We start from the raw sequence: 27,568 nt of genomic DNA on the forward strand, positions 1-27,568 counted from the left end.
GGAAGACTTGCAGCAAGGGCTACCTGCGTATAAATTCTGATATTTAGTGTTCATAGCCACAGCGGTGGCTCGGTTGTGCATATCGTCCATGTAGTTGCAGCAGGAAGCCCAGTCCTTCGAGATGTGAAGAGCCAGATTTTATAGTATGTTTAATCTGGAGCATAGCCTCTACTCAGTCAAAGGAGTGAGAAGGCGTAAACTTGGTGTATATATATATGGGACCCCATGATTGACCATATGAAAGACTTAAAAGGTATTAGTGGTTTTTTTTCTTTTTTTGTGTTCTTGTATTTAGTTGTATGTAGTCTATCTATCTGTTTTAATCTAACTATGAAATTTCTCCTCTTATCAACTCAGATATGTGATGTGGTACAAGATGTCATGGATTTGATGTATATATTTATTTATTGTTGCTGTGGATTAAAATAAAATATAAATGTTTAAAATAAATAAAAATTAAAACCTCCGGCAAGTCGCCGGAGGGCATGCCCCCTTCACCACCACTCTTCAAACAGGCGTCCTGGCACAGTGGTAGTTGGGGGATGAATTCCCCTGTGATGATAAGGGTCCATGGGTTCAGGAACCCCTTCTATCACCCTGAGTAACTCCCAGGCAGCGGCATTGCTGAGAGGACTTGGAGGCCAAGCGCCCTTTCTCCAGCACTCTGCAAATGCTGCCCTGGTGCGATGCTGGTTAGGGAATGAATTCCATTTTACTTCTTAGGTCCTCAGAACTAAAGTGGACATCTTTCCCCAACCAGCAGTGGGGTAGGAAGTGTGTTTCCACAGTAGTGGAGAAAAGGGGTGCAGCCGTTGACTACCTCTCAGCAATCCAAATGTGTGAGTCTTATTGGAGGTAACAGGGGGGCTAGTTTGCCCTCAAGGACCCTCAATAGCCGAGGGGATTCCATCCCCATACTAGTAGTGCACCAGGAAGCAGAAATAATGCATATAAAAAATGACATGCACTTGATACCATACCCTGATAGGTATGGTTCCTTAACTAAGTATTTACAATACCAAGCTATTGCCCCATGAGCATTTTCACGGGAGGGGAGGAGTGCCTGTAGTCACACATTCGTCAAGGTTGCTCACTCGCTCAGGGTACTGCCTCGCCGTGTTATTTGCTTAAGGAACCATACCGATTAGGGTATAGTATCAAGTGCATGTCATTTTTTATATGCATTATTTCTGCTTGATTGAGTAGAAGACCACATTGTTGTTCTTTCATAAGAGTGGTAATGGGATCTTCTAGGGTCCTGATGAGAATCCATGGGGATGGCTTTGTAACATGTCGACTCAGGAGGTGGTAGCTCATTGTAGCACAGTACCTCCACTCCCCACTTTTAATAATACCAGCTAGAAGGAACATTAACATTTATTTTTCCACACAGCCAGGTATTTTTTAACGTACTCCACTATCTACACGTTTGACCCTTCCACTCTCACTCCTGCCTTACACATAGTATATTCACTACTAAGTGCTCCCGCGTCTTCGTAGGTCAAAGCACGCCCGTCCTGCAGCGGGAAGAACCCGATGATGAAGCATGCCACCAAGGGTCCTTTTGGTGGGTGAGGGTTATTTTAACAAAGCATTGTGCTCCCCTACACGTCAGTAGGAACACACAATTCACAAACAGTGATAAAACACTTTGGAAGGATATCTGCATTTTGCTCTATCCCAGGTGGATTCGTTTTGGGTCCCTTTAAAAAATAAAATAATAATATATATACATTCATACATATACACCACATCCGATTCTCCACACCATGAACCAGACATCGACATGGGGTGGTTTCTGAAAATCAAGCGTTTATTCCACAATTAAGCTGCGACGCGTTTCGGCATTCACTGCCTTGATCACACCAATATATATCACACCGCCGCCGTGCACAACCATCGGCGGTGCTTCAGCCAATCGGAGAGGGGCATGCAGCTTTAAATGTGGGCGGAGAATGATTTGAACATTTTTGGCGGCATCTGAGGAAGTCAATTATGATGAAACGCATCATGCCAATAGCCAGGAATAAAGCAGTGTCTTTGGTGAACCCGTGTGTGCTCGACTCTCTTTTGCATAGAAGGGAGTGTGGAGTTGATATATATATATATATATATATACGTGCTCTAGGCACTGAGTCTAGTCAAGTTGTGATTGTTGTACCAATTATTTTGTATATGGGTCGGTCTCCTCCTGGAGCCCGCTGTGTATGGTGCTACTTACGAATGTTCTATTGATTCAGTATTGTGTGCTTTATGTTTTAATCTCGTGTAGAGGTAAGTAGACAGTGTTATAGTAATAAATACATGTTTTTATATAACTACTGTGTGGTTCTCCTTTCATTTGGTCATTCAGGAGGTGATATTCTGGTAAAACAAGCTGCTTTACATTCCTTCAAGATTAAGCCTGAAGGCTGCTCTCCACAGCTACCACTGGGATAGCTTTCTAAAGGTTATCTTTGACCTCATACATCATAAGGGCCATGTGGGCTGGTACAGGGTGCCCACTTTAATTAGTGGACAGCATTTACCAGGCCACCTTCTCACAGGAAGCAGCCACTCAGATTTGCTCAAGACTTGGCCATCCAACGCATTCATTATTAAATTATCGCATTGGGCAGCAGGGCTGCAGCACCCTATGTGTAACCCACTAAATGGACTAAGGTTAGAGGCTATTCTTAAAGGACTCTTTATTTGACAGTCACAGATCTATTACCAACAAAGGTTTAGGAAGATACGTTTATAGTGTTTTTCAAGTTCAATACAAATAAGCACTTTGGGGCCAATTCACAAAATTATTTATGAGCACTGGAAGTAGTAGTAGAGGAGTTCTCTTTTACATGCTGTTCCAAGCATTTGTGAATTGGCCTGAAATGCCCAATTCCTATTAGTAAAAGTGCAAAGACTACACAATTCTTTCTAGTTGCACTAATTGTATATTGTTGCCTTCTACCAAAACAAGTAAAAGGGGATAAGGGAGGGGAGGAGAGAGGGAGAAGAGAGAGAGAGAGAGAGAGAGAGAGAGAGAGAGAGAGAGAGAGAGAGAGAGAGAGAGAGAGAGAGAGAGAGAGAGGTCTGGGGTTGGTTATTTGGAGTGTGGTGTTGAGGTGGGTTATGAACAATATCACTGTAGTCACACTAGAGCTAATTTCATTTTCAACAGTGCTAATGCTAGCCCATCGCTTCAAGCACTAACATGGGCCATTATTACCGGTGTATCTCTGTATGCTCACTTTTGATGTTATTTGATTACATTTCCATTCGCTGGTATTTATGAAGATGTCACTTCCTGTAATATCTCTTCAAGAATATTTTTTAAGTGTCCCTTCCAATTAAATCCCATCCTCTGAAATAATTGAACACAAAATGCTAATTAGTCCTGCCAACTATTTATTTAGGATTCACCCCTATGTAGTCTCTATTTTAAATCCAGATTACTCTCCAGCATTTGAGTCAAAACAACCCAACAGCAATAATATTTATATTCAATAATTGACAGTCCAAGTCACCCAAACATATTATTCGTCATATCAGTCATTTAAAACCTTGATCGTACATTCTATTAACTTACTTGTGTATTTATTATGATGTTTTATCACCCTTCACATTGTGGTCATGTCATAGCATACTTTCTTTGCCTGCTCACTTTCCCACTGGCACCAACTTTTCATCATACACATGACTAATTTGTCCACGAATTCAGCATTAAACTGAAACTACTGCCAGCCTTTGTATTTTGCATTCAGGATAAGTATCCTTGTATCTATAGCATGGTCACCTATAACAATTGTGTTCATGTAGAACGTACAAGTAACACATGTGTATGAGAGAGGGTCACACATTCAATGTTTACTTTATACGTTTCTGGAATTCTGAGATGACTAGCAATATCCTTATCATGTATGACGGGGGTATTTTATCCCAAACGATGCATGGTCCCAACATCATTTTCCCTAAATCCACTTAAAACCTTGGTGTGTAGCTCTTTCATATGAAAGAGCAAGCATGTTTTCAGACATGAAGAATACAAATAAAATCACTAGTGAAAAATTAAACTCATCTCAAACCTGTTAGATATTTGCTGTAAACAGATAATGGAAACAGTTCAACACAAGTCTTTTGTTTTAGAAGCTGCAGCAGTGAATGTGTAGAAATATGCAGAAGAATTTTCTAGCTTTTCTCTTTAACTGAGGAGCACAACAAATTAACTGTCATTTTAAATAGAGCAGAAAAATGAAAGCAGCATTCTGTTTTCAGTGCTTTACATTTAAACAGCTGCTTGAATTCTGCTCTGTGACCTGACCTGCCTTTGACCTGGCTGCTGGCAGCTGGCATTGTGATGTTGGAACTCGACTGCAATAACCTATTATAGTCGAGTTCTAGCATCCTTTCTTTATAATTGACGACTAGTTGCCTATTTTATAAACATGAGAGTCGTTCATTTATACTGGAAGTACAGAATCCTATGTTTTATAAAAGATAAAAATTGTAGGTATTTCTGTTCTATAATTATGATAATTTGTGCTCGCGTGAGTCAACAGATGACGCGATGACGCAAGCTTACCTTCAGCTCCTGCGTCCTATTCTCGAAACCGCTCAGTATTTTGTAGGGCGGTGGCAACGGGCCAGTGAAATTGACGCTCATGGCCATCTGGTAGAGGCGAGTCAAGTCGTTGAGAAGGAGTCCTGTGCATTCATCATCGCAGACTGTAGAAAGGGCAAACGAGGAAATGAATTTCTGTTTCAAGCAGATGTTCGACATTTCAGTTCCAAGAAGTGGCATGCGCATGACTGATATAAGACGTCCCAACCAGTGTTAACAACTCAACACTGCAAATGCATGACACAACGTAAGCAAAAAAGCTCCGGTGCAAAGACAGACGCCATCTTAGGCTCCCCTTCACAGACCTGAATCTGTCCATAGGCGGCAATTGACTGAATAATTTAACATTCAACTATATATCGGCTTTAATTTAGAAATGGTTTTGCACACGTAGTGTTGCCTAGCCCCAGATCACTCTACATATTTCACAGTGGTCCTGTTCCAGAAATGGTCAAGACTGAACACAGATGTCACAGGCCATTCTTTGAATCCATACTTTGATCTCAAGTAGTTATTGGAGTTACATAGTTCCCTGTGCCCAGATCAACCACAGGCATATTTCATTGCAAGCAAAAAGCATTACATTCCAGAGAGCAGGGAAGAGATGGAGTATATTAAATGTAAGAGTTTTTTTTTAGATTTCCAAAAAATAGTACACCTTCGTCCCAAGGTGGTTATACTATTCAATAAATCTTTCTTTAGGATAAAGGCAGTCAGTGTTATTTTTAACTGATGTAACGCACAAAAAAATTAGTACATGCCTTAGATAGTGTTGTATGTCTGCGATGGGCTCTAGCACCAACTGCACAGTCAATAACGTTTGTTTTATTTTTTATCTCTAGGAAAATAGCATTGTACTGGTTGTCGCCAACTAAAAGTATGTGAGTGCATTCAATGTGCTCTCTTCCAAGAAGCCCAAAATGTTGGTTCTGGTGATTTGTTTGAGCATTAACTTCTTGTGAATAGATTGCAGGTTGGTGGTGTTGCCTGAACGGTCAAGGTAAATGTTTCTGCTGTTCTGAACAACGTACTCAATCCTATTTTAGATTCATAGCATTATCTTGAATTATCATTGCGGTGGCTTGCCATTCTCTAGGTCTTCAAACAGCCTTCATTTCAACCTTTATCAAGTGCAAACCACCGATCAGCTCCACAAATGGTAAAACACGTGCTATTCTTTCAGAAATGCGAAATAAACACCTTTGGATTGATACTCAAGAGTTTGCATTCGCAAAGTTAGCACTTTGTGAATGCAAAGTCTGAATGATTTGTAGCATCATATAATAGTCTGCTGCTGAGAGCTATGCTGGCCCTTATAGGTCCTCTATTCGCATTATAGGCTGATGAAGGGAAGGTGGTAATGCTTTTAGAAAGTTCCATCCACCGAGGGTACAATGTTCTAAATTAAACTGGCCCCTTGAGGTGTGAAAAGGTTTACATATGGGGAAACTTTGCCCTCCACAAAGCCACACAAAGATTCCTGACTTTGCAAGTCACCTGGCCTTTGAGAGGCAGAACATTCTGCAACTGGAAAAAGTACATTTGACATCTGGCAGGAGTTGAGGAAACTAGGGGGGTTAGTACAAGGACACACTGGGTATAGTGTAGGAGTGGGGGAGTTTGCTGAAAGGAACTTGGCAATGAAGCATGGGCAGCACATGGATCAGGGCTCAGGTTCTAGATAGTCAATGTGATGGGGCCGCATCTTCAACAGGGAACTGCCACAGCCTCTCACGGTGACTGCAATAGTTAATAGCGGCTGCTGTAAAGGGTCATAAAGCGCCTTTTTCACAACTTTGCAAGCTTCACAAGCCTTGTAAAAATGCAAAATAAAAGGGATGTATGACGTTACAACGCATGCTGTTACAACGCATGCTGTTACAACGAAAGTTTTACAACGCGAGTGCATTGACAACGCAGGACATTACAACGCAAGTCTTTACATCGACTTGCACTAGATGGCGTGCTAACATTAAAAAAGTGTAATTTACTATTCCAACTCCAGTCCACGTAACAGTAGGGAAGGTGTTGGGATAGTAAACTACACTATTTTTAATGTTAGCACGCCATCTAGTGCAAGTCGATGTAAAGACTTGCGTTGTAATGTCCTGCGTTGTCAATGCACTCGCATTGTAACAGTTTCGTTGTAATGGTAGTGCGTTGTAAAAGTTGCGTTGTAAAGGTTGTTCCCCAAATAAAAGTAGGTGACGTTGCAGGCACTTTGGTCTAAAGGGTTCCAGCTCCCCTCTCGTGGAATGGCTTAGCCGGGCTGCTCAGCTTTCAGTACACACATGATTCTTTAACTGGTGCAGAGAAGGGACTCAATGGCAGCCTCTTGCAAAATATTTTGCAGGTTAACCAGAGCTTGAAGTGCATAAAAATGTATGAGAACTGTGATCCTGGGTGTAATGGGGGAGGGGTTATGGAAGAATATATTCTTCAACTATTGTGTTGGCCTTTCATCCTCAGGTAAAGACATACAAAAAATAACCCACACCTCAAATGAATAATAAGGCAAGTTAAATAGTAGGTGGAAAATGTATTCTTCCATGTAATGAAAGCTCAGTTGGATAATGCCATCACTGCTGATGTCTGTGTGTGAAACTAGACAATCACAGAATTGAATCGTAGTGGGTGCGCTGAGGAGTAGTGCCATATGTATTTATAATGCTATGAAGTCCCAGACTGCAACTGAAAGCATTTTAGATATGCAAGTCATTATTTTAAAAGGATATGGCACATACGATGGGCTGCTGCTTCCAAAAGAGATTTACATTAACCTCTTCTGTGCCCATGACGAGATAGTCTCGTCATGGAGCACGGTCGCGCTGTGCCCATGACGAGACTATCTCGTCATGAACCCCACCCACTAATGTAACGCCCGGCACAGGAGGGGGAAAGGGCGTGGCACAGAAGGGGTTAAACCCTTGTCTGGTTGTATCACAAATGGCACAGTGTACGCACTTAGACACCTAAAGCCACGCAACTCAAAGTGTAAATAAGTATGTTGTCATATGTGGTGCATTTTATGCTAAAACTGTAATGGTTTTAATTAATTACACAATAAAGTTGTTTTACTGCGTCAGGTAGAGGAGGATTTGTTTATGCTTTCATTGCTTCTTGTGAATCAATATGTTGGGCTCTATACTTAGTCAGCCCACTTGCAAGGTGCCCAATGGCATGGGCCCCAATTGACAACTGTGCAGATCAGAATTCCAGTCTGCAATTCTGTTCCTTACCATTGTTAGAGGTCCAGTGTTCCTGCATGCTTATTTACTGGGTGTGAGAACAACAAATCTGATTTTACCGGGTGGAAAATCCAGCAGGTAAAATCTCTGTGACTGCAATGCAGACCGGCTCGTTTCAATGACCTCTGCCCAAACCCCAAACAACTTATTAAGGGGGGCGTCATCTCGCCCCCTCCAGTAGCACAGCAACGCTGTGCCGGATTGGCGATTATGTCAGTTTCTCTTTCATATTAATCAATTTGTTCGTTATATTCCTCACATTTCTTTTCATCCTCTCTTCAACATGAATTTTATTCTTAGCTCCACACGAGGAATATTATGCCATTTTCCAGGTTTCCCATGCTTTAGCTGTGCCCCTCCCTTAATAAGTTGTGTCTTTCAAGGTGTCTTATGGGCATGGCACCATTCCAGTGTGCACGCATTCTTGGAATAACATTGGATAAAGCAAAGAAAAATATGAAGAGCAGGTGTGCATCTCATTACTGTAACTGACAAACCCCAAACAAGACACAGGGGTAGCATTACAAGCCACTACCTGTCAGCCAACATTCTCCACTCCTCCCTTCACCCGTCCCTGCCCTACAACATACTTTTACCACAGTCCCCACACACTTTTACCAGCTGCTTAAAGCACGCGTAAATGTGTGTGTGAAACCCTACTGGAAAGGGAAGTGCATGTGGGATGCCATATGGTAAATCTGAGAAAGGAACAACAATGGGTCTTGGCTCCAATCAGTAAGGCTGAGCCCTCAAATAACAAAACAATACAGTTGCCAGTACTGATATCCTTTCTGAAATTTTCAACTGCGGCTCATAAAACAATCTATGTCAGCCTGAAATGACAATTAAACCTTTTATTTCTCAAAAGCAATTGCTTTCTTTTGTTCTTGTATTCTTTATTCAAAACAATACCTCATTTTCGATTTTTGGAGACAATTACAAAACATTCAAATACAAAAATATATACAGATGTATAGAACTCGAACCTCATCTCACACTTCACCACCTAAACTCTCTCTCTACCCACTCACCTTTCATTCCACATTCACCACTTCCAAACCACACTGCACCACAAAAAAGGCCCTGCCTGGTATTAAACTGTCCCTATCCATTTTTAAACAAAGGGGCACAACCAAACATCAAACTTTTTTTTACATCCTTTAGTGCACCAATATCCGAAAAATTCAAATTTCTTCAATTCAAAAAACATAATTGGTGCACATTTCTGAAAAAAACATTAACCAATTGTTTGGCACAACAACGCAAGGTCCTTGCCAGGCAGGGCCTTTTTTGTGGTGCAGTGTGGTTTGGAAGTGGTAAATGTGGAATGAAAGATGAGTGGGTAGAGAGAGAGTTTAGGTGGTGATGTATGAGATGAGTATTGAGTTGTATAAATCTGTATAGATTTTTGTATTTGAATGTTTTGTAATTGTCTCCAAAAATCAAAAAAGAGGTATTGTTTTGAATAAAGAATAAAAGAAAAAAAGAAAGCAATTGCTTTTGAGAAATAAAAGGTTTAATTGTCATTTCAGGCTGACATAGATTGTTTCATGCACCGCAGTTGAAAATTTCAGAAAGGAGTATCAGTACTGGCAACTGTATTGTTTTGTTATATGCTAAATCTGGGTCTGCACAATAATTCTCCCTTCTTCGTGGTTTAACTCATAATTTCCAGTACTCATGGGTTTTTACTGCACAGTGCTGATAATTATTCATGAGTAGTTTGCTCCCTTTCAGTACTGTTCATCTTATAAACGGGCCATAGTGAGCTATTTATAGCTGTAAACCTAGGGCACAGAGAGGAGGGACACTCCTCCTGTGTCACAAGGGCAGAGAGGAAATATCTGGTGGGAGCACACCCTCCCTTGGCAGACTCAGAATCACAAACAGTACCCCACTTAATGTAGAGATAACATTAAATACCCTGGGAGAGTGTTTTGATGAAGTGACTTAGATTTTACCCACCGGGTCGGGGGAAAGGAATCAATTCCTTTTGTTTTAGTTACCCTCACGCACCCTAGTGGTGTCATGCTTCATCATCGGGTCTCCCAGTCACCTAAAAAGTCCGGGTGGGCTCGACCATATTTCAGGGAACTCTTTGAAGATATGGCCAGGGGGTCTTAAAGATTAAAAGTCCTCAGACTGTTCCCGGTACTCCTTTATTCTTGGAACAGTATGGGATTTTAAAACAAAGCAAATGCAAGGGTCACTTGGATATTTATTTTCCTATGACCCTAGTGCCAACATGTTTCAGCCTCACTACTGAGCCATTCGGGGTCCTAGGCCTTCTTCAGGGCTACACACTTAGTTTCCCTCCCTGGTATGAGCAGAAGATGATTCTCACACTACTCCAGTGAAAGAAAGGGCAGACAGCTTCTCCTTTTCTAAAAATAAAGATACACTTATATTTTAATATTAAAGGATGTTATTCCTTCTTCTCCACCTACAAAGAAAAGGAGGACAAAAAGGAGAGAAAACATCACATCTCAATGTTGTTGCATTGATCATTACTTCCCAAAGGTGATGTGCTTATAATGTACACCCATGCTTTTCTGCGAAGCAAAGGAGCTCTTAAATATGCCCTTGCATGGTTAAAGGTAGTGCTACGCTATGATTATTGTAGGCAGCGTTCTTACAGTGCTACCACAAATGGCCGCAAGGGGGTACCAGATTGAAAGACATGGTCTCCAAAACACCACTGTTGCTGGGGGCATGGGGCTGTCCTAACAGTAAAATATAATTTTATCTGCATCTCTGAATATTCTTGAACCAGAACTGCATGTTTTTATTGCTAACAGACGCCGCAGCATATTGCCGCGGGTAGGGAAAGTCAAAGCTGAGCGCATCAGTGCAAATGCATCATGCAGTGAGTACCACAGGGTTATTTTCAGCAGCCCCACTCTGATGTGTCACTCCAAATTTCAAATTCCATGCAAAAAAAAAAAAAAAAAAATCAGCCACTTACCTGAACTTGAAGTGTAAGTTAGGATGAACACTTTCCATGAAAAATCAAAACCCATGAAAATATTATCTATTCAAGCAGAAAGAATCGCAAATAGGTATGTGTGCGTAACTAGCTGCGCATTCCACTCCACGCAGCCCCTTGAACAAAACAAAATGGATGACAATCACATGCCTAGCGCTACTCGACATAAGTTGATGCGCCTACTATTAATTTATGACACCAGTTACATCGCCGTTTTGTTTGTTTTGACAAAGAAATTGCTATTTTTGATTACGAAATTTGGTGTACTCGCTGAAAAATCTTCATGATAAATTTGGGATGGGCTGTGCAGAGAGAAGCACGGAGAAGGCACGCGTTGGGCAAAGTTAATTGGCAAAGTTAATTCGCAGGCCTGTCAATCACCCTTAGACAGGAATTGCGTTTACCCCGCTGTTCGTGTCTTTGAGAATAAATGTAAGCAGCGGCTTTGCATCATCTCTGTCCATGGATTCACGATTTAGAAAATGCGTGGCTGCCAACATTTCATACAAATGTGTAAAATACACGGCCCTTGGCACTGCTTCGGATTGCTGTTGATGTATCTTTATTAATTCTACTAGCTTCAGAAGCTGGCGAGACAGATCCGTTCATGACCTCCCTGTATGCAACATGCAAGCCCCAAATGTAAAAGCTAAAATTGTAAATTATATTTTTAGAACCTGTGAATGTTCTTGGTCAGTTGCCTCTTCCTCGGCAAACTCAACTCAGACAGATTCAGAGAACGCAGGCGAATGTTCAGTTTATTGCTTTTTTTTTACACCAATGTATTTCAAACAAACTATAAAATTGAAATTGAAAGGGTGAACTACATGGAGCCAGTGCTTAATTTGTGCCAGTGTTTGCAGATGGAAGGCACCGACCCTCATTTATTGAGAGACTGACTTTTGACTATGACACTTTGAAACAGAAGAAGAGAGAGGCCGGAAAAGGAAGGGATTGGGAATGACAAAGCACCTGGAAGAGCGCAATAAAGAGACAGGAAGTCTAGGGTGATCTAACAAAGAGGCAAGTGTTGGAAGCAGGATTAGGCAGACTAGAGCCCTTATTACTCGCCAGGCGCACATTTCCTATTTGCACAATGGAGCAGCTTTAAAGAAGTGCGCTGTACGCAAGCAGGGAAAGTGAGCCCTATTACAGAGAAGGTGCTGCCCTCAGGGCAACCACATACTCTTGCTGCCCTGGGGGCAACCCATTCAAGTTAAATACAGAGGGGCTGCTTCAAAGCAGCGCCCTGTTTCACTGTGCAGGCGCAGGACTGGACTGGGAACAGAAACCGGCCCTGGCAAACTGCTCAGCTGGCTTCCCCCCCTCCCCTGGGGTGAGGGGAAGTGCAGCCGAGCAGTGTGCGAAGGCTGGTTTCAGCCAATTTTGTTGCAGGGGGTGATATTGCCGACCCTGGTAACAAAAACACCCCCCCAGGGACCGAAAACCAGCCCCCACCCTAGCGGCCTACCGGGGAAATGCCCGGTGCCCGCTATGCCCAGTCCGGCCCTGTGCAGGCAGCAACCTGCCTGCACTTTGAGGAGGGATTGGAGATCCCTTTCCAGGCAAGTGCAGTGAGTGACTTCACCCGCCTGCAAGGGGATCCATGGCACTCCATTTTCCTCCTCCAGCAGGCTATTGTCAGCAGGCTCACTGGCAGCGCGGCACCTTTTTGTGGCTCAGCTTCAGTGCATCTCATGGCAGCTTCTTTGCCTTTGCACCCGCGTCCATAACACAACACAGGAGCAGAGGCAAAGAGATTCGCTCATTTGCATGGGGGCTACACCCCCATGCAAATGAGGGAATGCCCTCTTGAGATAGCGCTGGGCACTACATGGGCGCTAGAACTTTCAGTATTGCAAAAGGGGCCGCACAAGTGTCTGCAGTGCCTTCTGTGATACCAAAGTGCCCCAGGGGCGCATAAAGCGGGCACACATGCCCATTGCGCCTCCAGGGCTCTTTCTGTAATCCGGCCCTTGGTATTTGGTGTCAATCAGGGCTGGCGACAGGCTGGCTAAGGCCTGCTAAGAAAAATATTGGGACTTCTGCACTCCTTGGAATATTCCCAACTTTGGGATTTCAGTTTTTCAAGAAATTAGTTTGATTAACGGAATAAGTAAAGCTATTTAGAGCAGATAAAATGACCTTGAGGAATGTTTATGTTTGGATCTTAGTGTTGATTTTACATCATTTATTTCACTAAATGTTAAGATGTCTTTTTCACTGACAGCTTCAGCTTCTTGCCTTGTACACTGTGTTGTGGTTTCTTTCCTGTCTACTTCATATTCTCACCCAAGACTCTAGTAACGTGTGATTTGCAGCTATTCACGGTGGCAAAAAGGCTGCCTAAAATGCTCCATAAACAAGTTATAAGGATGACGGTTATTGTTGCCAGTGCCAGCAGAATGATCAAGTAGAGAATGATTAAATTAATATCCACATTAGAAAGTGATCTGACATCAAATCACTGAAACATTCAATGACTCCCTCTAGAGCACAATTCTGAACAACATTTTGGAGTCAGGATGCACTCCTGTGGCATCCAAGTGACTGAAAGCAATGTGTTCACCCTAGACAAAGACGTAAATGACTAAAGGAAGGTGTAGTATAAATGTGGCAGTGTGTTACTCTGTAGCAGTATGCCACAAGGGTCAAGTCAATTACAGACCAAAGGGTTTATTTAACCGAGGGTTGCATGGATGCGTGTGAGGCGCTGCACAATTTTGCACTGTCACGGTAGGCTTCAATAATGGTAAGTAATTTTATTCAATACTTTGTGTCACTTTGCACCACTTGAGTGCCCGCCCAAACCTTAGTCTATAAACTCCCAAAGGCCATATCATGAATCTGTTTTTAGCAGATGCAAAAGGGCCAGTGGCTTTGTTTTTTTTCTCTAAAATTGCACTGGTTACCAGTGGCGGCTGCTATAAACAAAGGGTGGTAGGGCAGGTGGGGTCACGCTGGAGGCCTTGGGCGGAGGGGGTTCGATATTAAAAATAAAACGTACCTTTTAATGCCACGGCCGGCCGTCTTCAGCATCGCGTTTGCCACCTCTCCACTTTCTGGGTCCCAGCAGCCTCTGGGACCCAGACTCCCATCCGATCCCTGTGCTGCAGAGCAGCGCGGGGATTGGTCTGAGCAGGCAAGAAAGACGCCATGCTCAGACTAGAGAGTCTATGGGTTTTCTCCAGCCCGGCTGCTCAATGCAGTTGGGCTGGAGAAAACCTAAGCACGCATGTGTATTTTGGGCGTTATGAAATGGCTGGCCAAAACACATATGCACACTCAGGGAGTGGAGTGCATGTAGCACTCCTCCTCTCCCTCCCATGCCTAAGTCCTGCCTCTCCAACACCGATGGCTAAGAAGAGGCGTCAAATGTAAAAATAAAACAATGAAACAGCATCGTTCTATTTTATATTTGCTTGCTCTGAGCCAGGCAGTGAGGCAACACTCCTCCGCCATTGTGGAGGAGCCGCCACTGCTGGTTACATCACATACATTAACATAAATCTCCGAGTTAAAATAGGAAATGTAAAAAGCAAAGCAAAACAGAGAATCAATTATTTTTTAATTAAACCTTGTTGTGTATTATGCCATCTCTAACTGAGATTTTCAGGGATCATGTATACGCCCTAGAGACAGTGAATTTTGAGAACAAAACAAAAGCATAAGGCGGCAGTGCTTAATTTGTGCTGGTGTCTGCCCGAGCTTAGCACCAGCATGTATTTATGAGAGTCGAGCACAAGGTGACGCTGTCTGTCTATTTTGTTTTTAAAAGAACCACAACATTGGAGTGTTTGCATATTTATTCTATTATTTAAAACATGGTAAAACTAGCTCGTCCAGGCCATTCCTACAATTTGAGGAGACCTGAAATAGTCCAAAAAGACGCATTTCTTTGAGCGTGATAATTAGTAGGTAAGGCTGACAAAGACAATCGGCAGCAGTGGAAGGAGCTGTGGACGGCTCAGGCTGCAATAGACTTCTGCCAAATAGCTTGGGCCCTGACATTTATTTTTATTTATTTTGCACACTCTTAGATCCCCTTCTGCATCCACACAAGCCTAAAAAGGTTATTATTACACGACCCCAGGCTGCGCTTTTCTCTGAACTCGATGGTGTCCTTGAGAGAATTCTGCCGCATTTATGGGATCTATAGATTGTGATTTCTGTTCTCACTAAACATGCAAACCACACGGAAGTAAACTAGTGTCAATTTACAACTGTGCGGGAGTTGGCATTTCGCAGCATGTTGTCAATTCCTTGCATGTTTGATTTTGCCACAATGCTCGAATCCGGTATTATGTACTATTTGCTCATCACCTCCAGCATGCCTTCTATTTGGTCACAGAACGACGGAGGTCAAACAGTGTGGTATTTTTTCTCTTGAGTACGATGTTTAAAAGCACTTTTTAGTTTTTTTTTTATTTATTTGAAAGCCGCTTTGACCAGACCAAGCGTTGGCCAGCGGTGTTAGCAATTACTTCCCCATATTATGCTCGGGTCTTGCATAGTGTTCCGCAGCCTGTGCTTAAAGCTTCCCGCCAGCCAACTGCGCAATATCATCTCCCTCTCAAGGCCCATTTGCAGCAAATTGCTATTGTTAAGCAGGATTCTATGGCGCGTGACTACCTGCCCGGACCAAAGTCATTTTAAATAGCCGAAGGGGGTCTTTTTGCCATTTGTGGGGTCTTTCAAAGCACGCCTGGCTAAATGTCGCCGCTGCTGTTTGGACTTGCGAAAATGCAGTATGCAGAAAATTGTCTGAATAAAACATGCGTTGTATTGGAAAACCAGCTCTAATCTAGCAGCCGCTTCCGCCGAGAGACTGCGGAGCAATTCATGTCCGCTGAACCCGCCTACTTCCGGAATGAGAAGCAACAAACAGAGCCCTGCTGGGCTAACAGCGCATAATGCCAGGCTACGGAGATGCCGTAATCGCCACAGTATAGAATCAAACAACTGCATATTTACCGAGCTGCAATCTTACTGTACGTCGGAAAAAGAACACAGCGTACCATTCTTTGAGTTAAAAATTAAAATGCTACTTCGCAATTTGTCTGAGTTCCCGGGCTTTAAGTGGGCCGGGTCTCACCGGGTCTGAGCACCGGCAGTTTTTTTAAGGAGGCCTCAAGACGGGTCTCTATCGGGCTCTGTTTTGTGCCCTGGCACAGGCGGTCCGTTTTTTCGAGTGTTATAGGAGAAGGGAAATCCTTTAAAGAGAGTCATTTTCTCTCAGGATTTCTCTTCTCCTTTCGGAACTCAGGAGCAACAATATTGTCGTGGTGTCACCAGGGCTTTATGTGGAAGCTTTTTCAATATTATAAACAAGCCACAGTTGCTGCTTATTTATTTTATACAACGAACAACCATTGACAAAGCCAATAGTTCTGACTTGTTGTAGGTATGATGTTACTTTTTGTATCATATATCTGGATGCAATAACAGAAACAGCAAAATACCAGTAGGGCAGCACACTAGCCTGAGCACACATTTTTAGCTTATGTATGTTTAAGTCACGCCCTTCATTATATTGGCCACGCCCCCTCGAGAGACCCCCTAGTATTTTTATCCCACTTAAAGCCCTGCTGAGTTCTCGTCTCTCGCGACCCACACTCTTGCTAGAGTCAGAGCAATTTTGCAACGTACTCTTTGGGCTCTCGAACACGTACTGATGGAATGGGTTTTGAAAGAAGCGCCATGTTTTTAATTCTTCACCGCTCCGTGACACAAATCGGCTAGTCATCATCCCTTCATCACAGCCTTCATCCAATGTGTCTGTCTTTATCCTTTAACTCGAGGCTCTGTCCCATAGGATACTCTTCCAGAGTCTTGTGTTTTAAGCATATTGTAGTCATGGTTAAGATATAGAGGTAATTAGAACATTGGAATGTTGGGAGCTTCATTGTAGACAATGGAGTGCCTACTGCTTCTACGGGCCGGTAATGGCCCGCAGAGCAACATTCCAATGTTTTACAAAAGCCTATCGAAGCTCCAGGGGATTTAAATCTCCTCGAGCTTCAAAAGGCCTTTGTTTTATTTGTTAGAACATTCTGCCCTCTAGTGGCAGAATGTTCTATTAGCCTTATAGCCCTTCGTAGCAGGGCTATACCTGCTATTAAAGTCCCGCTGCTTTGTTAAAGTCCCTTGCCTTCGGCTCGGGCCTTTAACGCTGCAGCGGGCCTTTAATAGCCGGTATAGCCCGCTACGGCGAGCTATAAGGCTATAGTATAGATTTAATAGTCTTAACTCCACCGCCCAGATTTACCGATCTTCATGCCATGGAGCAGCGGCGGCTCCGCCGCTAAGGTAGGGGAGCAAGCGTCGCCCAACTGTTCTTCGAGCAGTGCAAATGAAAAATAAAATGATGATAACAGAACATTATTATCATTTTATTTTTCGTATGGAGCTAAGTTAGGGCAGGGCTGGGCTCGTGTCAGAGTGTGAGGAGTGGTTGGTCAAAAGTGCGCTTGACACTTTTGCCGGCTGTCTTGGCCTGACCAAACCGTCATGCGCACTTAGCATGCTCTCCACCCGACTGTATTACACTGGGTGGAGAACATGCTCAGGCTCCCATTCCCTGTCTGAGCGCCGAACCAGGCAGCTCAGGCCAATCACGACGCTGCTGTCATGCCACTGCAACGGAGCGCTGAGTGAAAACTTGCAGTGCTGCGCTGTGCGAAGGAAAAAAATATAGCAGAGCACCAGTTTAACCCAGAGTCACCGGCCAACAAAGCCTTTGGTTGTATTTGCATTACAAATGGCTTGCCAGCAGTGCCTAGCGTAAGTGTTTGTACACAAGTAACACCCATCAGTACAAATTTCTACAGGTAGACGACAGCCGAAGGGTGTGATAAATAAGATGGGTGTTTGAGGGTAGAACACGCATGCTATACTTGGGTATATTTTATTTTATTCCGTTCTATTCTATCAGGACTTGTAGAGTCTGTGGCTACCCGCAAATGGCCTGCCAGCGCTAATGACAAAGTCAGAACCAAGTAACCCAGAGACAACTGCCAACAGATTCAACCAAAAAGCCAGTATACAGGTGATGTACCACTTCAACCCTCGTTTGATCGTGGTTTTTTCGTGGTTATAGGAATAGGGGCTAAACAAGATCATGCTACTTTTGCGGATCTGGCGTTACATCAAAACCTATGTTTTTTGTACTTTCCCATTCCAAACACAACCCCTTGAATACATTAATTGGGAGGTAATGCATTGCCGGTTTGATCCCAAGTGAGGGTCACTTTTCAGCACAAAATAGGTTTAGCACCTTAGAGTTGATTGACGCTAATGGTTGCAACTCTTCACATTACTATTAGTCACGTGAGTAGCACCACAAACCTATATTAAATCTGGGCCTACACAATTATATTGATATGATAATATTATAATGAATATGGCTTTGATACATGGTCTGCCATACTGTCACAATAGGGCCAAATCCTGATATTTTGGTGGAGTGTAATAGAGGTAACTTTTGCGTGTATTTCTGTATCCTTGTGCCCTCTTCATCCATTGGCCCATTCAACTGTCATTCACATTCTTCCCCCAGAGCATGTAGCATGGGGCAATGGGTCAGCCCATTCCAGCCATTGCCTCTTGCAACTGTGAGGGGTGGCTTTTTGTCTGATCACAAATGTACATTTGGCTAAAGATAAGTGCCGTTCCTTGCAAGGGCTGATATGGCAGTATATTACTATCCCAATATTTTTTATTCTACCCGTTCTTTATCCATTTTTTATTTGTAGTCATACTTGTGTTCAAATTATGTCTTTAGGATGTTATACCTCAAAGCCAATAGTGCCTTATCTTTTCACAAATCAATACCATATTTTTCTATGTAGTGCACTAGAACTACAAAGGGTTTCCCTGCATGCTCTCATACACCTGTCTAATAAGAAGCACCAGTGCTATTCTATTAAGACTATATAAAATGGCAGTTTTTTAAAATTCAAATATTTTATTGCGAGCACACAGCCTCACATTTAGGAAACAGCATGTCATATTTTTTCCTTCTTTATATTTTACTGGCATATGCTTGCAAAAAAGGGGAGACATGCGTTACATCGCGGTCTTCACACCGCGATACATTTACAACGCAGGCATTACAATGCAAGTCGTTAAAACAACTTGCGCTGGATGGCGCTATACACTAAGGAATAGTATGATTTTCTATTCCAACACCTTCCCTACTGTTACGTAGGCTGGAGTTGGAATATACTATTCCTAAAACCAGCACCCTCCAGCGCAATTCGTTGTAACGGCCTGCGTTGTAAACATATCGCGGTGTGAAGACCGCGATGTAACATCATATGTTCGCAAAAAGGACTTTAAAATAATAATAATTTAAAAACAACTATTGCACCACCAAGGACTGACATTCACTCTGACAATGCTTATTTAATGCTTGTGAGCAAGCAGAATACTGCACACTTGGTCCTCAGTAACTGAAGTTCACTTCCAGTCCATTGCTTTATGTCAACTGCCACTGAGCAACTGGCCCAAGGTGTGGGATAGACTTCACAGATTCTTAAGGAGCAAAAAAACCCAGCGATTAAAAAATACCCAAGGTTTTCCATGGGAGGGCATATATGTAAATAATAGGTTGTCGCTGGTGTACAATTGCTACATCAGGCTGAATCCAATTCTAATAGTTGAAGCATTTGTGGGACCAAAATGTACTCCAAAAATAACCCAAGCATGGCAGTTCTTCCACTGTAGATCAGTGCTCTGTTTTTTATACTTGTATATTTACTTTATTAGGATTTGGGATCATATACCGCACACCCTGTCCAAGAGCATCTGTACATTTTTCAGTGAATGAGTAACCAACAAGAAGGAAGAAAAGAAACTAAATGGTGAGACTGTCTAGGAGACGTGAGTGAAAAAAGAAGGGCAAAACCGGTATAAGCAACCAAGAGGATTAACTCCATGCGGACTGCAGTGTTGTTAAGGAACCAAATACAGAGGATTGTTCCTTTGATGGTGAGGGTAAGATTGCTTGAACAGGTAGGTTTTAAGGAAACGCCCGAAAGTGTAGCAAAAAGAGAAGAGCGTTCTACATCCTGAGTTTATAAAGTAATTGATATGATAGAAAATGGGTATAGCTCAAGTCGGAATGTCAATAGGAACAGTGGGGTAAGCTCCATGGAAGAGGGTAGAAGGTGGGTAGGAGAAGGATCCCGGAGCCTGATGCACAAAGTCATATTGTGGTCCCAAACTGGCTTTTTGTTAGGGACTAAACCCATTTTTAAATTTGGTCTCTCATTACTGTTTCTCAAAAGGGGGTTAGAAACCCATAACAAATTCATATTTGGAAGGGACATGTTTAGGGCATCCCTTCAAATAACAATTTGTTGAGTTATGTTTCAATGTTTTGCATCCCAAATGTGTGAAGTCTGGTTCAAGTTCAAGGAGAGTGGTGGATGTTGGTGTCACGTGCACAAACCAGTTGCTCTCTCAAAGTTGCCATTGATCTCTTGTGGCCTGTCTCATCAGTGTCTTTGCTTGGCATCCAGTACAGGACAATGGACTAATCTAATCATGGTCTTGGTGTTGCTGGTGCCATACAAACAATTATTCATAATTGTCTTGATCTTGGGCTGTTCTACGGTTTTTATTCTCATTCACCGACCTGTCTATCCTCAAGTTTGTTTGAATCCTGTTTGGTGCTAAGGGCTGTCTCTGTTACAGATTGAACCCATGTGAGCTGCTGAATTAAACCTCCACTACACTTTGAAAATTATGGAGGCTAATTAGGCTGTTCTGCATTCTGTCCATCAACTGTTGTTTTTGCATTGGCCAATTAAGCTGGTGCATGGGTCTGTAGGAAATTTGGGGTGTTGTCTACAATGGGTGAGTAATAACCCAGTTGGACTATTTCAGTTTGACTTCTTAACTGCCTGAAGCTTCCTCGAATGTTTATTCTCCTTTGACATTGTGAGGCAGAATTAATGGAATCTGTACCTATTTAATGTAAATTATTTCAAGGCTGCGAGGCAACAAAGGGTGAACATTCTGTAAGGGGTGCATTGTGATACACAGTATTATAGGAAGCTAAGTCGTCTGAAAGATATAAGAGCTAGCCACAAGCCACAAAGATTAATCTTGCAAAGGAATTTATTTCTACCATAAAGCTTCAGTGTATCGCTTCGTTTCATTATGAACTGTAAGAATTTTAACACGCTTTACTGAGTACTGCTGAATAAATGCATTTTTATAGAAGCAATACACATCTTTAGCTTGCATGTAGAGAGGTCTATAAAGTCGAAAAGTAAGTTACTTTTCATTAGGATTGATTATTATTACTGTTTGCTTCTGTGTTGTCTTTGGATGGAGATACAGAAGACATTTCTGTTATTGTGCCTGGTCCCTAAAACCCACCTGACTAAATGAACGGATGAAACCGAAGGATGCAATGTCTCTAATCTATTGTAAATCCTTTTTTACGAAGACTGGTTTTCATCTTTGGCTTCCTCCTTAATGTTAGCACAGTCCATTCTAGTCCAGCTGTTGGCAAAGTCTGGTACAGCTTACAGCTGGGTGGTATTCAATTCTATGGACATTCAGAGGACAAGATTATCTTGGCCTTCTCAAGCTCTGCCCCTGATCCTCCCTCTAGCTCTCCTATTGGTTCTTTGTCGTCACCCCTCCTACAGTTTTTACCAATGAGAAGCAAGGCGGTTTAGTGATACCCAGGAACAAAGTTCTACACCATGGGCTTTAAGTGTGCCGGGTCTCACTGGTGCTGAGCACCGGCAGTTTTTTAAAGGAGGCCTCAAAACGGGTCTCTATTGGGCTCTGTTTCGTTTCCTGGCACAGGCGATCCGTTTTTTTCTCGACTTCAGTGACAGCAGGCCCAACGATGTGCACGTGCTCACACTGCTCACTTTCCACTAGTGGAGATGTTACGTCATGACGTCATGCCAGGTGAGTGTTGCAGGGGAGAAGGGAAATCTTTTAAAGAGAGCCATTTTCTCTCTGGTTTTCCCTTCTCTTTTTGAAACTCAGGAGCAGCAACATTGTCGTAGTGTCAGCAGGGCTTTAAGTGGAAGCTTTTTCAATATTATATACAAGCCGTAGTTGCTGCTTATTTATCTAATGCAACTAACAACCATTGACAAAGCCACTAGTCCTGACTTGTTGTAGGTTTGACGTTACATGTATCATATATCTGGATGCAATAACAGAAATAGCAAAATACAAGTCGGGCGGTACACTATGTTAAGCACAGATTTGTAGCTTACATGTTTTTAAGCCGCGCCCTTAATTACATTGGCCACGCCCATTTGAGACCCCCCAGTTTTTGCATCCCACTGAATGCCCTGTGTACACCTCACAACTTCACATTATTATTTTTTAAAATCCCCAGTTTCAGGAGCTGAGAAGCTTGTGAGTTTAAAATAAAACTGCGGTCAAAAAAAGCCTGAATGGCAGTTAGAATTCCTTGCTGCTAGGCAGGCTCCCCCGTGCGGTGCCCGTTTGTCTTGTACCACTGGAGGCACGGCGTGCTGTATCCCTCACTCCCTGCCGCCAATGTGCCATGGCAGGACTCTCAGCATCAGGAACAGGCTGCCAAGGGCTGAGCATTGTGTTGCTCCGTTGCCACACAGTTCAAGGGCAGTCCTGAGAGACGATATGGAAGCCCGCTTTCCCGCCGCCAGAGGTCGCATCAGTATTGTGTGAACATGTGGCAGCAGAGATTGGGACAAGCATAAGGGACTCTCATGCCTCATGTAACGTAACGTTTGTTTTTGTGTTTTGAGTGTCTGCCATTTATTGCAGTATTATACCTCTACTTGTACTTTGTACTCTTTTGTAACATGCACACATGTCACTTTTTCCTTTTGCAACGTATCGTTTGCTACCTCTTGTATTTTATTTGCTCTTGATACTTGCACAATTGTCACTATTACCTCATGTAACGTAACCTTTGCTTTGTAACATGCTCACTTGTAATTTTCTCCTCATGTATCATTACTGTTCCTATTGTGAAGCCCTCTGACACCTTCGGGTAAAGTCTGCGCTATATAAAAACGCATAAAATAAATTAAATAAATATGCCTTTTGCGAAGTTGGGAAACTTCACATTTTTTCTCAAAGCGACAAATTTTCCAACGGGGGGGGGGGCAGCTAGCATGATTATGCTTCTGTGCCTTTGCGTGATGTAACGTTTGCACAGAAGGGGTTAAAAGGGAACTGCCTCATAATTTGTAGACTGAAAAGCACATCCTTGATCTATGCGCCTTCCGAGTCTCTATTTTTTAATCCCATTTCTAACACCTGACATTAGCAAACATGCTTGAAAATGCATTTTTAGGAAAAGGAGGCAGTTAATGATTGGGACATATCTTTATGGTTTATGTTTTTTTAATCTTCAAATTTAGCACATGTATATTTAGCCATGTAGTGCAATATGATTCAGCTTGGTGTTAACAGCCTCCAGCAGGACCTACAAGGCAGAACACATCCTTGCTTGCCATGTCAGTGAAGCAAAGATAAAAGAAAAGATCTCTTGGGTATCTATAAAGAACCTCCACTCATTAAGTGTGTGCTAGTAGCACACACTTAATGAGTGGAGGTTCTTTATACCTACCCAAGAAACCTTTTCTTTTATCTTTACTTGAAGTACCCCGTCTCTTGGCTAGTGGGGTTGCTCCCTAGTTTTTACACATGTCAGTGAAGCACCAGACCTAAGAAGTTACTAAAAATATCAACGCAGTCTAAACAAGTTAAGCACAGAGATGTTCCTGAGCTCAAGCGTTCTCTGCATAGAAGCCTTCTGCGCGCCTCAAGCAGTCATTCCTGTGAATTAGTCCCTCGTCTCTTTCATTAAAACCTTTACTGATCTACAGCAGAGACAGCACATAAGCTGTTAGCTCCACAATGTTCAACATAAGTCATGTAAGTAACTAAGCTTGCGTGTAAGTTCGGTTTCAATTTGTAACCTATGCTTGAGAGTCTGGTGGTCAGCTGACCCCGGGCAGAGGGACAGCGCTGGGGAGTGGACTGCAAGCAGAAGAAATGCCCAAGTCCTGCATAACCTCCAGTGTAGCAGTGCAGTGCACTGGAAGCTGAGTATTTCAAACCCTGGGTCATTTGATAGGTTGCCTGTCAGACTGTCGAGGAGAAACATATTGTCGAGAAAATGTATTGAAAACCAAAATATTGTGTAGGATATACAGCTATACATTTACTGTTTGTAACTCCATATCTGCGTCCCTCATATATATACATACCAGCGAAGTACATAGGTGGATTTACGTACTTTACACCTATCCTTGCCTACTTTTCGTTGCTTTTACAATATTTTGGCCGTTAATATCCTTACTACAGGTTTTGTGGGGAGATATTTCATTCACAATGTCTTGGTGGTATATCCATTTGACATTCAGAATACTGCTAAATAACAGATAATTCAAATGTTTACTCTATATGTGCAGCACAGTTGTTGACAGAGCTGTTAACCTTGACAGAAAAGCAGACTTGAGTGTATGCATTCCCTGTGTTTAACACGTTTCCATTACTGGTCTCAGCATGACGCGGGACACCATAGTGTGTAGAAGGACATCGACTGCGGCGCCATTTCGAGGAAATACTTTCAGACTTTGCGTGAAGGATTTCAGTCGCAGCATGAGAATTCTGAAGCAAGTTGGTAAATGAGATGTAAAATGATGGTATATGTTCAAGCCACAATCTTTTTATTTTTCATGCACAATCGAAGCCCGACATTTGGTAGTAAGGTTAATAATATACGTACAAACACACTTTGCGCCTTCACGTGCATGCCGGTCCGTGCACCCATCACATTTCCACCCGGTTGCTCCCGCCTTGCAGTGGCACCGCCCTGTGACTGGATCACAAGGGACTGGGAGCGAACCGTGTGCGTCGCACTCACATTCTTGGCACGAGCCTCCGGGGATTCTCGGGTTCCCAGTGTATCCAGAAGCGCACCTGGGTTTGGAGGGGGACAAGACACAGTACATGAATAGATATCTTCACTGGCCACAGCTCTAATATAAGTCTCCCAAACCAAGATGGAGATTGTAAACTGGTACAGTCAGTATTCTAGATAACAAGGTGGTAGAAAATGCAAACGTCTTTTATTTGATAAATGTTTAGAATCAACATAAATGCCTTTAATATAAATTTGCTAAGAAATATATCACAGCCATTTTCTGTCCCTAGTTTTAGCAATGCTCAAGTGGATTTGCGGAGTACATTTAGACGGGCACAGAGCTTCAAGAGATACAGAGTTTCCCCCCATTCTGTTATGATGTGGCTTTCATCAATTATTTGGCCTGTCAACACTTTGGTGGATGCCTTATCTGAGGTCGTGGGTGGTCCACAGGGTCGGGGATCCATGAGAGGGGGATATTGATATATTCCGGCTGAAGGAGTGTGATCTGGAGTATGGGAAGGGTTTTGTCTCTGAACGGGACCTAGCGTGGCAGACCCTGCGTCCTGCTGTACAAACCTCTCTGGAGTTCCTGGATATATATTGCATTGCCTCTTTAGGTTACATCACAGTGGAAGAGTGGCTTCTGTCCTTCACCCTAATTCAAGCTGTAGAAGAGGTTGGGCCCTTAAAGAACAGGATAATTCACAACTCGATGCTGCCTTTTCTATATGTTGGTGGGCAAATGTGCTGGGGGTGGGGGTCGGTGTAAGGTGCTATTAGCCCTTCTGTTTTCGATCTTCGACTGAGCTTGAGCTGGAATATCCGAGACCTACTCTTTTCCATAGATATGGGATAGGTTGCATTTTCTAGGTTGTCTATTCTGCTCCACCTCACTGAGCCCCTGTTAGACCAAACTGAGAAGAACATTGCAAAGAGATCCAATGACTTCTTGCAACAACGGATTTAGCTCTTTGATAAAACGATGTTCCCACTTTTTCACTACATTAGAAATTTATTTTGGATCTCTCAAACTCTTCTAATTGTCACTCCCATATCTTATCTGTAATTTGTTTCTAGAGGAGATTATTACGTAGCAATCGCAAAAGCTCATCAAACCTAAGCCAATCCAGTTGTCGACTGGGATGAGGAAGAAGTTTGATAAAGACCTCTGGGTGAATGATTTCAGAAAGGCATTGAATGATGGCAGGGATTCTCTGTACCACAAGTCAGTTCTGAGACAATGTGTTTGTCTAAGCATTTTTATCTGAAAGTGACAAAAGAGATACAAAAGGACTATCCCAGGGTGGATGGTGGACACTGAAGATGAAGGAGGTGGTTGAGACAAGGACAATGATGATAAAGTGAGTAAAACGTAAATTTTATTCGAAACGATGCCCCTATTTATTTTAGGAGGAAGAAAGGATGAATATGGTTTGGGGGCTACCTAGTTCAGAAAAGGCATGCTCTCTTCAACATTGGCGGTGGAGCTCCAAACAGAGGAAGGAGGGCTTCAGGGTACGGTCAAAGAGGATGTTGGGAAAATAGTTTTAGTGCAGGGTCTTTGGAGGCTTAAGGATAGAGCAGGGGCCAAGTGGAAAGACATTTCAAGATAAGTTGCTAGCGAGGGAGCTCAGGTTTCCTGCAGAGGAGTACTTAGAATAGGATTTATGATGGCTTGCAGGAGATTTTGATGCATAACTTTGAAGAATAGGCAGCAGTTTCTGTAGTGCCCTCTTTCTGACCAACAGTGAACCAGCCTGTGTCAGTGGGAGGGGAGAGAGCCTGTGTGGATAAACTGCAAATGTTGTGTGTAGCGAACTTCATAAACTTGTCCCTATATGGGAAGGTAAATCTGTTGTGGGCCCACTATTGCCTTTTTGCAGTCATCTATTTTGCTCATGATAGGACCCGCGATAAGGGCTGTAGCAGTATGGAATGAGTCAGACGTACATATATCCAGCCATGGGATCTGGCTGCAGAAGCACTGGTAGATATAAAAGTTTCATGATGCAGGAGGGATTGAAGAGGACATCAAGGTTTCTTTTCAGAGGGGGCGGTGTTAATGTTTCAGGGATGAGACAGGGGCTGATTAGGGAATTTTTGTAGCAAACATATGAAGCTATAAGATCTCAGCCACCCAGGAGTTCAGAGTATGAGGCCTAAAAGCCATTCAATAACAGGTAACAGACAGGCAGTTCGATAAGCGTTTTCTGTACCCATGTTGTTATTGTTTTTAACATTGCCCACGTGACAGTAGATTTCTATCAATATCAGTGGTTTAGGTCATCTGCACAGCAGTCACATGCAGCATCTTACCCATGTATGCACATGTAAGACTTGTACACTGTGATGGCATGTCATGCAGGTGTGAGAGTTGGTCCAACCTTTCATGCTTGAAGGATAAGGGGTCCTTGTATCAAGGTGTACATGTGCAAACATGTACCAGAAAGAAAAAGAAAAGGTAAAGATGATTTCTATGTCTACTCTGCATCTAGCATATGTTTGTATGGTATTTACCGAGTGAGGTACAACTAATTTATTTTGGGCTATCACTGGTGTACATCTCCGACTGATGGGGACATGTTAGGGTCATGTCCCCATCAGTCGTCTCTGCCCATTTCTTCAATAATATACCATGTCCTACCCTGTAGTGAAAGTGCACCCAATAAATAGAGCAATACTGTTAGACAGGGAGATCTGTGAATGAGATCACCAAGTCTGTCCATACGTCAATGTCTGGATGTTTATGCAACCCTAACTGTTCGTCCGTTTGCAGTGTTATGCCCTCTACTATTGTCCATTTTCCAACTTTCGCCCTCCATGTCCAC

The 27,568-nt window shown here is 42.8% G+C and overlaps 1 protein-coding gene across 6 annotated transcripts in view; it reads right to left on the reverse strand.

Annotated features, from left to right (window-relative positions):
* The window catches only part of LAMA2 (laminin subunit alpha 2), a 3,129,796-nt gene that overhangs the window by 829,231 nt on the left and 2,272,997 nt on the right, over positions 1 to 27,568 (reverse strand). For 5 of the 6 annotated variants that reach the window (XM_085611831.1, XM_085611827.1, XM_085611830.1 and 2 more), the window contains 2 exons: positions 24,600 to 24,793; positions 4,562 to 4,704 (listed from right to left, as the gene is read on the reverse strand). In XM_085611831.1, the coding sequence (XP_085467957.1) occupies positions 4,562 to 4,704; positions 24,600 to 24,793 (337 nt within the window). The remainder of the gene's footprint in view (positions 1 to 4,561; positions 4,705 to 24,599; positions 24,794 to 27,568) is intronic. The other variant, XM_085611829.1, reaches the window with a different exon arrangement.

This window comes from Triturus cristatus, chromosome 6 (assembly GCF_964204655.1).
Source record: "Triturus cristatus chromosome 6, aTriCri1.1, whole genome shotgun sequence".
NCBI classification, from domain to species: domain Eukaryota; kingdom Metazoa; phylum Chordata; class Amphibia; order Caudata; family Salamandridae; genus Triturus; species Triturus cristatus.